The following is a 16,900-nucleotide window of genomic DNA, read 5'->3' on the forward strand; positions in this document are numbered from 1 at the left end:
GGCTTCTGGGTGCAGACATGGCACTGCTCATCAAGCCATATTGAGGTGGTGTCCCACGTGCCACACCTAGAAGGACCCACAACTAGAATATACAACTATGTACTGGGGGGATTTGGGGAGAAAAAGCAGAAAGAAAAAAAAAAAAGACTGGCAACAGTTGTTAGCTCAGGTTAAAAAAAAAAAATCAGGAGCTGGCCCCGTGGCCGAGTGGTTAAGTTTGTGCGCTCCGCTGCAGGTGGCCCAGTGTTTCGTTGGTTCGAATCCTGGATGTGGACATGGCACTGCTCATCAAACCATGCTGAGGCAGCATCCCACATGCCACAACTAGAAGGACCCACAACGAAGAATGTACAACTATGTACTGGGGGGCTTTGGGGAGAAAAAGGAAAAAGAATAAAAATAAAAATCTTTAAAAAGAAAAATCAGGAATGAGAAAGGGAGATCACCACAGATTCTACAGACATTAAAAAGATTTGGGAATACTATGAACCTTATGCTAATAAATTCAATACGTTAGATGAAATGGAAACATTCCCTCAAAAACACAAACAAAGCTCACTGAAAAAAAAAAGATAACCTGAATAGCACTATATTTAATGAAGAAATTAAACACGTAGTTAAAAATCTTTCCCCAAAGAAAACTACAGGTCTAGATAGCTTTGGTGAATTCTACCAAAAAATTCTTCTAGAAAATTAAAAAGGAGGAAATAACTTCCAATTTATACTGCAGCTAGCATACTACTACCACCAAAATCTGACAAAGAAATTACAAGAAAAGAACTCTACAGACCAAAATCTCTCATGAACACAGACATAAAAACCTAAACAAAATTTTAGTAAATGTAAAAGGATAATAATTAATAACCAAGTTAATATTAACTAATATTTAAAAGGATAATAACTTATAACCAAGTGGGCTTTTCCCCAAGAATGCAAGGCTGGTTTAACATGGAATAATCAAGTGATGTTTTGTCATATTAACAAATTAAAAAAGCCTGGGGCCAGCCCTGTGGCCGAGTGGTTAAGTTCACATGCTCTGCTTCAGTGGCCCAGGGTTTCACCGGTTCGGATCCTGGCATGGACATGGCAATGCTCATCAGGCCATGCTGAGGCAGCATCCCATCTGCCACAACTAGAAGGACCCACAACTAAAATATATAACTATGTACTAGGGGGCTTTAGGGAGAAGAAGAAGACACAGAAAAAAACAGTTGACAAAATTGAGTAACTATTCCTGATAAAACCACTGAGCAAACGAGAAATAAAAGGGAACTTCCCCAGCCTAATAAAGGGCATTTACGAAAAACCTACAGCTAATAGACCTTCTGGTAAAGGATTGAATGACTCCTCCTAAGATCAGAAAGAAGACAAGAACATCTACCTTCACCACTTCTATTCGATATTGTAATAGAGTTAGCCAGTAGAATAAGGCAAGAAAAAGAAATAAAAGGCAACTAGAATGGAAAAGAAGTAAAATTGTAGTGTTTGCAGACAATATGATTGTTTACATAGAAAAATCCAATGGAAGCTACAAAAAAACTAATGGAATAAATGAGTTTAAGCAAGGTGGCAGGATATAAGATTACTATACAAAATCAACTGTAGGGCCAGCCCAGTAGTGCAGCGGTTAAGTGTGCACGTTCCACTTCGGCGGCCCGGGATTTGCGGGTTCGGATCCCGGGTGCAGGCATGGCACTGTTTGGCACACCATGCTGTGGTAGGCGTCCCACATATAAAGTCAGGGAAGATGGGCACGGATGTTAGCTCAGGGCCAGTCTTCCTCAGCGAAAAGAGGAGGATTGACAGCAGTTAGCTCAGGGCTAGTCTTCCTCAAACAAAACAAAACAAAACAAAACAAAACAAAATTAATTGTATTTCTAAAACCTAGCAATGAACAACGAGAAATTGAAATTAGAAAACAGCAACATTTACAATAGATTAAGAAATGTGAAATACTTAGAGATAAATCTTATGAAAGATTGTACAAGACTGGCACAATGTCTGCCAGGGGATGGGTGGGCAGGGGAGATTAGGAAGGGGTACAAGGAAACTTTTGGGGGTAATGATTGAGGTAATGGTTTCATAAGTACATATATATGTTGGATCTATCAACTTGTACACTTTAATATTTGCAGTTTATTATATGTTAATTATACCTCAATAAAGCTTTAAAAAATGAAACCATCTAGTACGATGAAAACATGGGTGAATTCTTTCACAAACTGGGTGTAGGGAAAACTGTCCTAACTATGACAGAAGATACAAATTCCAGAAGCAATAAAATCTAGCAGCAATACAGAAAAAGATCAATAAATTTTATTACATAAAAATCTTTCACATGGCCAAAACACAAACACACGCACCATAAAGAAAGTAAAAATACAAACGACAACCTGGGAAAAATATTTGCAAACTAAATCAAAGACAAAGTGTTAATATGCCCAGTAAAAGGCTCCTAAAAATGAAGAAAAAGACCATTCACTCCATAGAAAAATAGGTTAGAGATATGAATAAATAATTTACAGAAAAAGAAATGCAAGTAGCTTTTAACTACATAAAAAGATGATCAACTTTGCCTATAAGAGAAATGAAAATTAAATTACACTGGGATACCATTTCCATCTATCGACTGGCAAAAATTCAAACGTTTGATCATATATTGTGTTGGAGAGTTCATGGGAAAACAGACAGCTTTATACCTTGCTGGTGAGAATTCAAAATGGCACAGTTCCTATGGAGGGAAATTTGGTAATACCTAGAAAAACTGCCAAAGCAAATACCTTTTGGTCCAGTGATTTCATTGGTAAGACTCTAGCTTAAAAACATACTGCCAAAAATGTAAAATGTTGTATGCCCAAGCCATTTCATTGCAGTACTATTTTGTAAGAGAAAGACTGAATGTAACTGAAATGTCCATTAAGAAGGAACAGGTTGAATATGATTTGTCTGCACAACACAACACAGATGTAAAGAGAAATAAAAATTAAGGATATATTCCTATGGAGTGATCTGAGGGATATGTTGTTATTTGAAAACTGCAAGGTGGAAAAAATGTATATTGTAAGTTACTATTTATCTAAGGGGGGCATATGGCTATCTACGTACTTGCTTATATTTTTTAAAAAGGAAAGATGAGCCATTTAAAAACAAAGGTTATCTAGAATGAGAGGGAGGGAAACAGGATGGAGGAGACAGGGAGCTTCTCAGAATATACTTTGTTTTGTGGATTTGACTTTGGAATCATGTAACTATTTTATAAAACAAAAGTAATTAGAAATAAAGGAATTCTTAACAGTTGAAAACAAAATGAAACAAATGCATCTAATTGTATAGCACTGTAGAATTGTAACCACACAGAAAACAATTCCAAGTTACTATTCTAAGTAATCATAGTGTTGATTCATTTGTCATTTTGAAACTGTTGTGTGTGTAGTACCGAGTAAATCAAATGAGTAATTATGTTGTTATTTAGACTGGGATCTTTGAAATCAGAGAAAGGAGATTCATATGTAAGATAAATGAGGTTAAAAAAAAAACCTGTAATGCAGAATTTGAATTGGATATATCAGTCTGACCTTACTTTATCTAAATTGATAGAGTGCATATTAATACCTACATTTCAAAGATACACACATGCAATGTATGTATTACCTAGTTTATCGAATCAAAAGACCTAGAAACAATTACCAACTTAGCAATAATGAGCACCCCTAGTGCCCAGATCATGGTCTCTTAATACCACTTTCCCATAAAGGAACCAGAGCGCCTTGGAGAAATGGCTGATTCCAAGCACAGGATAGGCAATGTGTACGATGAGCGCGGACCATCATCATCATACAAGCAAGCCAGAGAGCTATCAACTATTACCAGGGTCATGTCAAAAGAATTCGACATCTCAAGTTGAAGAGAATTCCACCAGCCAAAAATAAGACAATTTATACAATAAGAATAATAACTGTCAATGCATCAAAATATATCAAATAAATTAACTCTGTAAGTTTATAAAGATACCAAAAAACTCTCCAAAAACTCTAATGTAACTAGTGGAGGACTGTAGGAAACAAATTATTTGAAAAATGAAGAGTCAAACAGTATCCTGCCTTTCCATTGTGAACTGGACATCAGGATAACCGAATGGCTGTCAAATAGCAGTTTCTCTTTATAGAAATATTTCAATTAATAAATGAAGAAGGAATGATAAATTATCACTGTTTCAGAACCCCTAATAAATTAATGGATCTAGGCAATGATCAAAGGCTGCTATCATCACAAGAGAAATAAGCCTCTATATGTCTCTTGATGGAAGCACACAACATTATCTACGAAGTATCCTTTTCTTTGTTAATTGTGGTAAAATATATATAACATGAAATTTACCAACTATTTTTAAGTTTACAGTTCAGTAGCGTTACGTATACTCACATTGTTGTGCAATCCATCTCCAGAACTTGTTCATTTTGCAAAACTGACTCTATACTCATTAAACAACTTTCCATTTTTTCCTTCTCCCAGCCCCTGGCAACCACGACCCTACTTTCCATCTCTACGAAATTTGATAATGATATTGTGGTAATGTCTAAAAAGAATGTGTACCCTTTAGAGATACAAACTGACTTATTTAGGAGTGAAATCACATAGCTGGGATTTGCTTAAAAATAATCCAAGAAGAGGGGGCTGGGATTGGGAGGGGGGACTGGGAGGGCTACAATGAAACACTGATGGCCCAGACTGACAACTGTTGAAATTATTTCACATGTGATTCTACTTTTCTATGGTCTGAAATTTTCCATAATAAAAGTTTTTTAAAAATAAGAACTTTGGCTCATTAATTTGCAAACTGATCCATGAGAAAACTACCATTATTTCAGTTTAACACACTGTTCTTAGAATTAGGAATTTTTTTCTGTTTTAAAGAAAAGTCATAAGACTATATAAAAAACAACATCCATGATAAACAGTTGCAGTCAAAATTATTAGTTGTCATACAATTTATCTTTTTTAATTCCTAAGAGAAATAACACATTTTAGTTCATTTAGCCCAAACATGCTATTCAATAAGGAAATATGCAATGTAAAAATAATAAATGAGGACCAAAAAGGCAAAGAATCACACCCAAACTATCATCTTGTTCTTGGAATGACTTTCAACTATTTACATTTTGTCTAAAGATAAAATATTGAAAAAAAAAACCCTAAGCTTTGATTTTTCATAAATTAAATTAAACTTTTTTTTTTTTTTTGCTAGGAAGATTTGCCCTGAGCCGACATCCATTGCCAGTCCTCCTCTTTTTGCTTGAGGAAGATTCACCCTGAGCTAATATCTGTGCCACTCTTCGTCTATTCTATAAGTGGGTTGCTGCCACAGCGTGGCCACTGATGAGTGGTGTAGGTCTGCACCAGGGAACTAAACCTGGGGTGCTGAAGTGGAGCATGCCAAACTTAACCACTAGGCCACAGGGCCAGCCCCTGAACTATATTATTTAGAAACAAAAATTGAACTTAATACCTTTATTTAACCCTTAAGTGAGTACTGTTACTAAGTATTAGAACTACACATTCAATTTAAAGATTTAAAGAAAAAGCTTTCTGGAAATATATACTACTTCTTTCATGTGAATAACTCCTCCCCAAAAACGTGACAACTACATAACGAGCAAGTTTATAGAGGGGAAAGGTGCTTAAACAGGAAGAAGATAGTTTAAAAAAAAATCTGAATTCTAATATCCCTTAGTTTCAGATATTGAGAGTTAAATGGAATTTAAGGGTCAGACATGCAAAAACATAAAAATGTTTTAATTCCTTTTAATTCACACCTACTTCAAATATAAAGCTTCAGTTGAATTTCTGCCTCTCAATAAACACAGTATCTGAAAACATACACCAAATCACAGGAATAACAATGTTTAATCCTACCTGAAAAAGATCCAAAAGAGGCTTCCAAGAGAGCATTAAAACTGCTGCTCTATTGATGGTTTTAGGAATTTCAGAATAAAACAGTGTATTTTCTCTGTTCTCACCAGACATAGCTAGAAGAGAAAACAATCATTTTTCATTACTTTAAAAAGTAGCAATCTACTGCAATCACAGTAGTAAGTACATAATGCCCTCTATATACTGCAAAACTTTGCACTCTGTGGGATCTATAACGAATGTTAACAAGTAGGAGATGCACATGCCATCTGCCATGGAAATTTTCTTCAGTAAAACCCAGGCTTCAAAGAAAAATGCTCAGGTTTCATTTCAATATTCAGATCTTAGTCCCTCTCAGAACAAACAGAAAATTATATAAGATGATCTAAGGACATGTGTCATTTTGTTTTTTTGAAAACTGTTAGTCTCTTACAAGTTGTCAACAGACTCATGAGATTCCAAATGGGGGTGCTTTGTGCAAACTTCAGATTACTAAATTGCTTCTTTTTCTGAATCATTTAAAGTATTGATTTAGAAACATACATAGGTCTAATTGAGTTCTAGTTTTTCTTCATTATAAATGTTCTATAACTGTAATCACTAATAAGTTTCAAATGAAAGTATACTCAGGGGCTGGCCCCATGGCCAAGTGGTTAAGATCGCACGCTCTGCTTTGGCAGCCCAGGGTTTCGCCGGTTTGGATCCTGGGCGCGGACATGGCACCACTCATCAGGCCATGCTGAGGCGGTGTTCCACACAGCACAACCAGAGGCACTCACAACCAGGATGTACAACTATGTACGGGGGGGCTTTGGGGAAAAAAAAAAAAAGAAGAAGATTGGCAACAGTTGTTAGCTCAGGTGCCAATCATTTTTTTAAAAAAAAGAAAGTAGTCATATTAAATCACAGAATCTGATATCTAATTTGCTAAAAATCTCTTTGTCTTTATTGAGGAAAGGTGAAAGAAAGAGGTCTACACTAAGTAGATGCCAGGTCTATTCTGTGAAATCATCCAATAAATGAATGGGAAGATCACAGCAGTGTGGAATGAGCTACCTATAAAAGAAAGTAATAGAAATACACTACGGTTATAAAGATGTCAACCAAAGAAAACCCCAAGTAAAATAAAGCCCTTCTACCTTAAAAGGAGCTGGAAAGGAATCACTTCCAAAAAAGCTAGGGGAGGGTTTAGGAAGGAGAAAACAAATCACACAAGAACAAGAAACTCTCTCTCAGACGGAACAGATCCTATCTAGTACTTGGATAATGGCAAAGAAGGTAGCCTATGTTAGGCTGGCCTGGTGGTGCAGTGGTTAAGTTCGCAGGTTGCGCTTCAGCAGCCCGGATCCCAGGTGCAGACCTACGCACAGCTCATCACGCTATGCTGTGGCAGGCGTGCCACGTTAAAGTAGAGGAAGATGGGCACGGATGTTAGCTCAGGGCCAGTTTTCCTCAGCAAAAAGAGGAGGATTGGTGGCAGATGTTAGCCCAAGGCTAATCTTCCTCAAAAAAACAAAAACAAAACACAAACCTTATTTCTTCTCTAAAAAATTAATTCATTTAAAAAACAATAAAAAGAAGGTAACCTGTGGAAGGGCATGGTAACTTTCATGCTAACCCTTGCAAAGGTTGGGGATGAACCCCCAAATAGCCACATCTTCCTTAATTCCTTTATTTTCCTAAACCTTCCTTAAAGCTTTTCTTAAACCTTTCTTACTCTGTGTTGCCTTTTGAAGTAAAAAGCTAGATATCAGTCGACATTTACTTCAGCACTTGATTGTCTTAAACTATTTGCTATATTCCAGAGTTACTATTATAGAATTCTTAAGATTGTGATCACCTAGCCATACCATTCTAATTTTACAAAATGTGATCATATCCTCCTTAAGCCTTCTCCTTCTAAGAGCCTTCAGCCCTCAAATATAAAAAAACTGGTTCTCCTCTATCTTCAAATGAGAGCCATTCCCACAATCAATCAGTTGCCCCTCTTGAAACTGCTCCTTTCCATGGCTTCCTCGGCTTCATCCATGACCAATAAAAATTTCCAAGGCATTCTACATACACAAACACCAGTTCTGGATAAGCATGAAATGGGCTTTTCCCATTGTTTCTTTCCTGATGACTCACTGGTATTTACTGGTGTTCAAAGAATACTAACATTTTTAAAACAACGGATTTAAATGGAGGAAAAAACCCTAAAATTCAGATGGATATCAAAGACAAACAAATGAAAAGGCATACAGCTTTCTTGAAAAGCTCAACATTTTAAAGATTGTCAATTTTCCCTAACTTCATGTATAAATATAATGTAACCCTAAAACAGTACAAATAGGATTGGGAGGAAGGAGATATTCAAGATAATTTTAAGTTCTTGAAGAAAAATGAGCAAGTAAAAATAGTCAAGCAAAGTATGAAAAAGAGTGATGAAGGGTGACCAGTCCTATCAAACACTAAAACACAGAGAGCTATGATAATAACAGCAGCAGCAGCGTAGCATTGGCACTTGATTTGACAGACACGTGAATGGAACAAAATATATAAAGATTTTTAAAAATATAATCTTGGAGCTGGGATGGCCTTTCTAGATACAACACAGAACTAAAAAAAAGTAAAAATTTAACTACAAAAAAAATTCACAGATTTCTACATGGCAAAAGATAAATAAATTAAACCTCAGGGAAAAATACCACAACGGGTTAATTCCCTCATTATATTAAAAAAATGCTTTAAGACAATAAGAAAAACACTCACAATCCAACAAAAAATAGACAACAATTACAAACAGATTAGTCACAGAGAAGGAAATATAAATGTCTTTTAAATATGTGAAAAGATGCTCAACCTCACTCATAAAGGAAATAATTAAAACTTTAATGAGATATGGAGATGTATAGCATGGTGACAATAGTTAATACTATTATATTGCATATTTGAAAGTTGTAAAGAGAGTAGATTTTCAAAGTTCTCATCACAAGAAAAAAATTTTTTTGTTAAGTATGTAAGGTGACAGATGTTAACTAGACTTATTGTGGTAATCATTTTGCTAGGTATACAAATGTCAAATCATTATGTTGTACCCCTGAAACTAGTATAATGTTATATGTCAATTATACCTCAATTAAAAATAATAATAATAAACAACCACAGCGGCCAGCCCCGTGGCCGAGTGGTTAGGTTCGCATGCTCCACTTCGGCAGCCCAGGGTTTCGCCAGTTCGAATCCTGGGCACAGACACGGCACTGCTCGTCAAGCCACGCTGAAGCAGCATCCCACATGCCACAACTAGAAGGACCCACAACTAAAAATAGACAACTATGTACCGGGGGGCTTTGGGGAGAAAAAAGAAAAAAAAAATCCTTAATAATAAACAACTACAATGGGAGACTGCAGTCTGGGAAAGACACAAACGAGTGATCGCTCACTACTGGTACAGGTATAGAGACAGACACTCTGAGACAATGCTGATAGAAATATAAACTCTACAATCTCATTGGAGGGGCAATTTGGCAACATCAGTCAAAATTCAGGATATATACACCTTCGTCCCAGCAATTCCACTCTTCGGCATTCGTCCTATCAGTAAATTCACACATGTACAAAATGATCTAATACACTGATATTCCCTGCCTCATCTTTTGTAACAGCAAAATAGAAAAATCTAAATGCACATTGTTAGAGGCCTGGTTAAGTAAAATACGACACAGTTACACAATGGAATACTCTGGAGTCCTTAGAATGAATGATTCTACAATTACTGATATGGACTCATGTACAGAATAGCTCTAAAAAGAAAAAAAGTGTGTATTTATATATACATACATACATGAAACAGCTTTGAAGGAGGGGAGGAAACTTATTTTTAAAAATTTAATAAACAAAAAATAGTAAATTGTTGGCATAATATATTTAATTTAGACAGACCTTAAATCTAGAATGAACAGGCTCAGGAAGAAGAGATCAAAACCAGCCTTACTTTAAAAAAAAAGAAAGCAGGGGCTGGCCTGGTGGCGCATCAGTTAAGTGCGCACATTCCGCTTCTCAGCAGCCCGGGGTTCGCCAGTTCGGATCCCGGGTGTGGATACGGCACCGCTTGGCACACCATGCTGTGGTAGGCATCCCACATATAAAGTAAAGGAAGATGGGCACGGATGTTAGCTCAGGGCCAGGCTTCCTCAGCAAAAAGAGGAGGACTGGCAGTAGGTAGCTCAGGGCTAATCTTCCTCAAAAAAAAAAAAGGAAAAGGAAAGAAAGCAGCAGCTGTTGAGAGTGGGAACAAACCAATGATTTGTTTGTGTTCCTAATCTGATCATTCCTAAGGAAAGGCATTTTGAACTAGAAGAAGCAGTTTCTGGCATCTTTAACTTTGACCTTGAAAGTAAGAACATAATCAATTCATGATTTGTTACTTGCAAGTAAAAATAAAGTTAATGGGATAAATCAAAATTAAAACAGCACCAAAACTGAAGTTCTTCAAATCAGTATTTTCCCCCTTTAATGGAACGGTCACTGATTCATTTATTTATTCACCGAAATTTGAGTGCCAATTGTATCTAGCCTCTAAGGTTGAATTAAGAAAGCATTTCCTCTCAGAAACTATGACTTCATACTCACCAAGGTAATAGATCCTGTCCGAATGAGGCCCATCCGGATCATTCCTCTTGACAAACATAAAATCATGTGGTGCCTTAGCCATCATGTAGCCATGATATTTTCTGGTATCAGCAAGCAGCTTTTTAAGCTGACTCCAGGAATACCGCTCAACATAAAACGGCTCCAATTTAGGCTGATCCTGTGATTCAATATTCTCCTCACACTCTGCGGTTTCAAAGATCTCAACACCCAGCTGTTCTGTTTCCATCGCTGCTGCCATGTTGCATTTTCCTAGAAAAACAAGGCACATGAAGCTGTTCACAGGCCTGTCTTCTCTTACATTAATCAGAATGACAGTCTGAGAGGACCCCCTCCCCCCAAAAAAGGCAAAAAAAAGAAAATGCTTTTCAGCATAGCTGCAATGAAACCTAGTAAGAAAAGCAACAGCTCCCCCTTCTCTGTGTTGTTTAAAAATGAGATTTTTAAAAAATTGAGGTCACGTCTATTTCGCAGTGACTATAAATCCCTTTGGGAACTTTTATAAAAGGCTCTCCTTAGGTATCTCTTGCCAAAATTCCTTTTTTCTTTCCCACACTGGAAGGAAACAGGCCATATGCCAGTTGGCTGCTATGCTCCATCCAACAGCATGTCAACAGTGAAGTTAAATGTGCCAAGGGAATTAAGTGTTTTTGCACTTAAAAAAGTAACACATGTGATAAATGTGGACTCCTTTAGCTAACAGAAATAATCAGTACCAATTAGAATAGCAATAAAACTGTTGCAAACAATGTACTTGTAATAACCTTCCTAGGGCATTTACCCCAGATAATATAAATACTGTTTCCTTTTAAATGGAACTCCAAACAACAAAAGACCTAAGTGGCTGGTACATTTTTGTCTTCTGCTCTTGCCTAGACATCACTATCTTAGGATCACTTGTGGTGACTGCATATTATAAAACATTCATGTGACTATTACTACAGATTATACAACTTTTATTCTCATGATTAAATGAGGAAAAAAATACTATCTTCAAGTGGCTTTAATGAGTTGAAGTAGTTGATGCAGAAAGCGTTTAATGTTTGTCCTATCAATATTTTGATAAAAGTCTGAACCCAATATACCAGTTCAACCCGAAAACTGTTAATATTTCATCTACTACTGATATTTCTTTTCATTTTACAAATCCAGAAGAGATGTATTTTTCCTTTATCTATTTCAATATTTAAATGTAACAGGAACAAAATATCAGAGAAAATAATAAGAAGTGTCATCAAAAGCCATTGTGTGACATTCTGACATGCATTATTCATGACACTATCACAAAGAAGTAACAAACAAAAATTCTGGAGCAACCTCTTTTTGAACTAATAAATGTCAAAACATGTGGACTTGGGAGATAAACTAAACTGCCTTTAAAGAACCAATTTCACATAATTACTAACTACTTCTAGAACAACAATCCATACATGGCTGTATATTTAACATGATGTCTTTTTTAAAGCTGTTTTGCAGGTTAACAGGAGTTTGTGGTAAGAACTAACAACCACAGAGAAAAAGTAATTAGCAAGTGAGGTCTGTGAATTAGTCCATCAGGCGTGCAGTACGGCATGCAAAATGAACATAACTGTGTGGCCAGGATATTGTGTCTTTTTTCTTCTTACAGTGAACTATACTACCATTTTCAATATTACAGCAGCAAAAGTGGCCAGAAAACCCACTGGAGAGTTATACCAAGTATATAATTTGTAATATTATAACAACTGGGCATTTATCTCCAATAATTAAAATCCAAACAGCTCAGGAGAGGAAAAAGTCATTTAGCTCAACTGGTATTCGGCAGACTGATAGTAAGTGGCAGTATATGACAGTGGCAGTTGTTTGCCCGTCTAAAAGCTAGGGGAGGCCCTATTTTCTATCAAATGTGTCAAGGGATCTAGTTTTATTTCTAACGAAGTGAAGGACAAGTGAGAGAAGCTACAGACCAGGCTCATTTTTCTTAACTCTCGTGTTAAATTTGGAACTTCATCTCCAAACCACTGCTTGCAAGAATAGGGCTGGTGAACAGAAAAGAGAAGCTCAGCAGACTTCCCAAGACTTACTGCCCAGCTTCTTGAGCCATCATTAACTTGACATCTCTCCTATGTAAAAGTTGCATTTCCTGGCACTTCAGCAAAATTATCTGGTATTGCTAAATTGTACTAGGTCCCTGAACTCACTACTTCTCTCTATATACACACAAATTTTACAGTTCAAATGATACTGTACTTCTCTACGTTTATGGTAAATGTACATCCTGCATTTTCTAACAGACGATATTATATAATTTTAGCAATTTACACAAATGTGTAATTAAATTAATTTCCAGATTTCCATAATACCTTACATAGAAATGCTTTTCAAAATATGTGACCTGAGTTTTCTAATTTCAGAAATTAGAAAATAGGGTCAGCAAGCATTCTCAGCACAGTGTATATTTCACTGCCCCACCTACCTCTTCACTTAAGGGCTTTCCCTGGTGCCTACCTGATTGTATTTTCATCTGCTCAGATCTCTTCCACATTCAAAGAGATCTTTTTCAAGTGACTCAACTTCAAGCATAGATCCCTCCGCTCATCCTGCTCTCTTCTCACAGGAGTCTTTCCTTTTCTCACCATCCAATCCTGCTCACCAGGATAATGAAATAAGACATAAGGCTGTTGATCATTATCAAAATGGATCATATGTGACCAAAAAGATTAAATCTAAAAAGTTTTAAATAGTACTTAAAACTGATACAGAAATATTCTTTTTGGTGTAATAGATGATGTCTGAATTATCCTGTATTTGCATTTTAAGTTATGAAAATTCTAAAATTATTTTATTTCAGAAGTATACAGCCCAATTTACTCAAAAGAATATCCTAAAAATACTGTAAATCCTGATGTCCAGACATACAAACAAAGGAAAATTATGGAAGAACTTTAAAAAGTATAAAAGGCATACAGATGTGATGTTATCCATGGTGATTGCAAATCCTCAAAAATGACAGGTGATTAATAAAATTTATTTCTGGTGCCTAGTCCTGTTTCCATCTTTTACATAATAATACATTTGTATTATTTTACATAATACATAATTGAGCTGGCTGGAGAAAGAGGACTCAGTAGAATAACCAAAAGAATTATAGAGCAGGCCATCTTGTGGAAAGAGAACTAACTTGTATTTGATAATTTAAGATTTTCACAAGACAAAGAACGTACTATCCATTTCAAGTGCATTACACTTTCGCTTCTTTCCTTTTCCACGTATAATCTTAAAACAATTGAATTAGGTAACTTTTCTAGAAAAGTAAGCGTTAAATTTAACGAAATTCTGGCCAAGTGAAAGAAAAAAGCAAGGAGGATGTGTGATTTCACCCTACTTTTATCAGTTTTAATTCTGGGCTCTCATAGCCTCAGTAAGTGATGCAAAGAGATGTGGTGAGAAAAGCACAGTGGCAAAGGGAGGGAAAACAGTGAAGTTACGCTAGCCCTGCAACAATGGACTAAGATGTCAAGATACCTTCCCATGCACTAAGCCCCTCACTGAGAGAAGAGCACGTTGGGTTAGAAAACAGCTTCAGGACTCTTGAATTTGGCTCAAATGTCATTCCTTAATTTTTAATCCAAGGGCCAAACCGTCGTCCACTCAAACACAAGCCTCAGTGAAGCCTAGCTATTTCACTCTTTAGGGTCCACTGCCGGTGGAGAGGTTCATCACCACAGAGTGGGCAAAGATCTCAAAAATATGAATGAGGAAGAAGAAGAGAGGTACAGAGCAGAATGTTGCGGAGCGGGACGGGGGGCGGGGGGGGGTCAAGTCTTACGAGAAGCGTGAGGGGAGAAGTTCGAAAAAGGAAAGTATCTATCCTACCCCGGGCGAGTGAAATAGAATGAGAGGGGGCCAGCGAGCAAGGAGAGAATCAACCTAGAGTGAGGCAGTAGAAAGAAAGGAAAACCAGCTGGGAAACCCGAAAATTTCGGTTCGAATCCGATCTGCCACCACTGGACTTCAGGCAAATCCCTTCGCCTCTGTGGGCTTCCGTTTCCTCCTCTGTAAACCCGGACAATACCCGGCTCCCAACCCCAGCCAGGCTCAATTAAGATAACGGACGTGAAAGTCCGGAGGCCAGCACCCAGCGCGCAGTGGGCGCCCGGTGAACGCTGGCTGACTCGAAATCTCAGCGCCCCGGCTTCCTCTTCCGGCAAGTGGGGCCCCGCCACCGGCTCCGGCTCCGGCTCCGGCCCGCGCGGGGCGGCGCGCCGGGGGAAACCGCAGAGCGGGCAGCCGGGAGGACGCGCCGGGCGGTTCCTCCGTGAGACGGAGAGGGCCCCGCTGAGCTCGGGCCCAGGCCTCGCGGGCGAAGGGGAAGGAAAGGGAGCGGATACTGCACCTTCCCCCCCGGCCCCGCCCGGACCGTCCTGACGCGCGCTAGGGAGCGGGCCTGCGCCGCTTCATGCCGCGCCGCCTCCACTCCCAACCCGGCTGCAGCGGCTTCCTCGGCGACGACGCCCGCGGAAACCCGCGAGGCGAACGCGGCGCTTAAAGGCGAAGGCGAAGGCGAAGGCGGCGGCGGCGGCGGCTCCGGCACTTCCGGTTCCTCGCAACGCGCCCTCCAACCTGCGAAAGCGCAGCGGGGCCAAGAAGAGAGCAGCTGCCTGCTGGGCTGGGTCGGTTAAGACAGTGCCGTCTGGTGGCCGGAGGAGCGCACGAGGCGCGGGAAGGAGATTGGGCGAGGGTCGGGGACAAAGATGAAATCCGGCAAGGGGCGGCGACTTGCTCGAGGTCACGGGACGAATTGTGGCTCGTCTCTACTCATCCACTTTTTTCATTCAACAGATAGATATCGAGTACCTGTTATGTGCCGGGCCGAGTTCTAGACCCTGAAATCAGAGCAGGGAGCAAGCCAGGCAAAAGTCCCTGCCCCTTCATGGAGATGACAGAGAGAGGGAAAGGACCAGGGCCTTGGGGATCTTCTGAGCGTCTCATTGTTAAGGAGGAAAGAAACGTGAACATTCAGTGAGAGAGCTTGGCTCTAGTACTAACAAGTGATCTTCAGCAAGTCATTCAATCCCTTTGAGCCATGGTTTCTTTATCTGTAAAGCAGATATAATAACACTTATTTGGAATTAGGGAAAACTATGTGTGTCATACAAACACATAAAAATGAAGAAACTGGGGCGTAGAGCAGGGAAATGATGCTGTCATCAGAACCAGAGGCAGGTTCCTTGACCTGCAATTTCTTTCCTTGTCTATACCATACATTGGCTGAGAGAAAGAGAAAAAGGGAGGCTGGGGATGTGACTGGGAAAGTGGTAGGCATAGAACAAGACACTGGAAAAGCTGGGCCTCCTCGATTTCTGTTGTTACAGGAAACTGTGTGCCAGAGGTTTTGATGCGGGGTCAGTGAGCCGAGGAGTTGAAAGAAAGATTTCTTGGACTCTCAAGATCTGGCAGTAGTGCTCTTGTATTTAGAGAATAGCGTGGAATAGCATGGGGACAGGACCCATGGGCAGGCAGAGCTGCTGCTCCTGCTTGGGGACAGGACCCATGGGCAGTCAGAGCTGCTGCTCCTGCATGGGGACAGGACCCATGGACAGTCAGAGCTCCTGCTGCTGCCCTGAGTTGAGGGTTAGGGCTAATTTTATAAGGCATGGGTACGTGACTTACTTTTACTGGAAAAAGAAAAGATGATGTAAAAAGTCATTAAATGATTTCAGTGCAGATGGGGTCTGGTTACTGTGCGGTCATATAACTTTTAGATACGAATCTGGCCATATAGATCGGCATGTAGGTGAGGATGCCCTGGGCTTCTCTCCCTGGGGCAGCCCTAATTCATACCATAAAAAAAATCCACCGGCTCATATAGTTTGGCATGTAGGCCAGGTCACCTTGGGCTTCTCTAGCTGGGGCAGCCTTAATCCACATCAGTGTCATTAAGATTTATAATAATTGCACTAATATAGATCCATTTGGGTGCCATGTTACACTCAGTTATGTAATTTCTCACTCTGAGATGAAGTGAGTCTTCCCTCAGGCTTTTAGTTGAGCTTTCCTAAAAGAAAGGTACAGTCATTTTCACCGGGACTCCTCTATGAATTTTCTGCAAATGAAAAAAAGTAGGTTTTAAGATTTTGAATGCACGTGCACATACTAACAAAATACAGTGAAATATCCTGCACTTCATTTCATTCATCCAAGTGTTTATTGAATCTCTGCCACGTGTCTGTCACTGTTCTAAGCACTGGGGCTACAACAGTGAACAGAGTAGGCAAAATCCCTGTCTTTGTGCAGTTTACATTCTAATAAGAGGAAAAAGACTTCCCCAAGAGCAAACAAACAAAAAGTATGTATTTTATGGGTGTAAAATGACGAGCCC

At 38.9% G+C, this 16,900-nt stretch overlaps 1 protein-coding gene across 3 annotated transcripts in view; it reads right to left on the reverse strand.

The window, feature by feature from the left end:
- Nucleotides 1-15,110, reverse strand: part of DPP8 (dipeptidyl peptidase 8) — a 62,075-nt gene extending 46,965 nt beyond the window's left edge. For 2 of the 3 annotated variants that reach the window (XM_046652895.1, XM_046652899.1), the window contains exons 1-4: nucleotides 14,915-15,110; nucleotides 13,027-13,163; nucleotides 10,522-10,791; nucleotides 5,914-6,026 (exon numbers count right to left, since the gene is read on the reverse strand). In XM_046652895.1, the coding sequence (XP_046508851.1) occupies nucleotides 5,914-6,026; nucleotides 10,522-10,791; nucleotides 13,027-13,063 (420 nt within the window). In that variant the 5' untranslated portion in view covers nucleotides 13,064-13,163; nucleotides 14,915-15,110. The remainder of the gene's footprint in view (nucleotides 1-5,913; nucleotides 6,027-10,521; nucleotides 10,792-13,026; nucleotides 13,164-14,914) is intronic. The other variant, XM_046652897.1, reaches the window with a different exon arrangement.
- Nucleotides 15,111-16,900: the final 1,790 nt, after the last annotated feature.

Source organism: Equus quagga, chromosome 2 (genome assembly GCF_021613505.1).
Source record: "Equus quagga isolate Etosha38 chromosome 2, UCLA_HA_Equagga_1.0, whole genome shotgun sequence".
Lineage (NCBI taxonomy): Eukaryota > Metazoa > Chordata > Mammalia > Perissodactyla > Equidae > Equus > Equus quagga.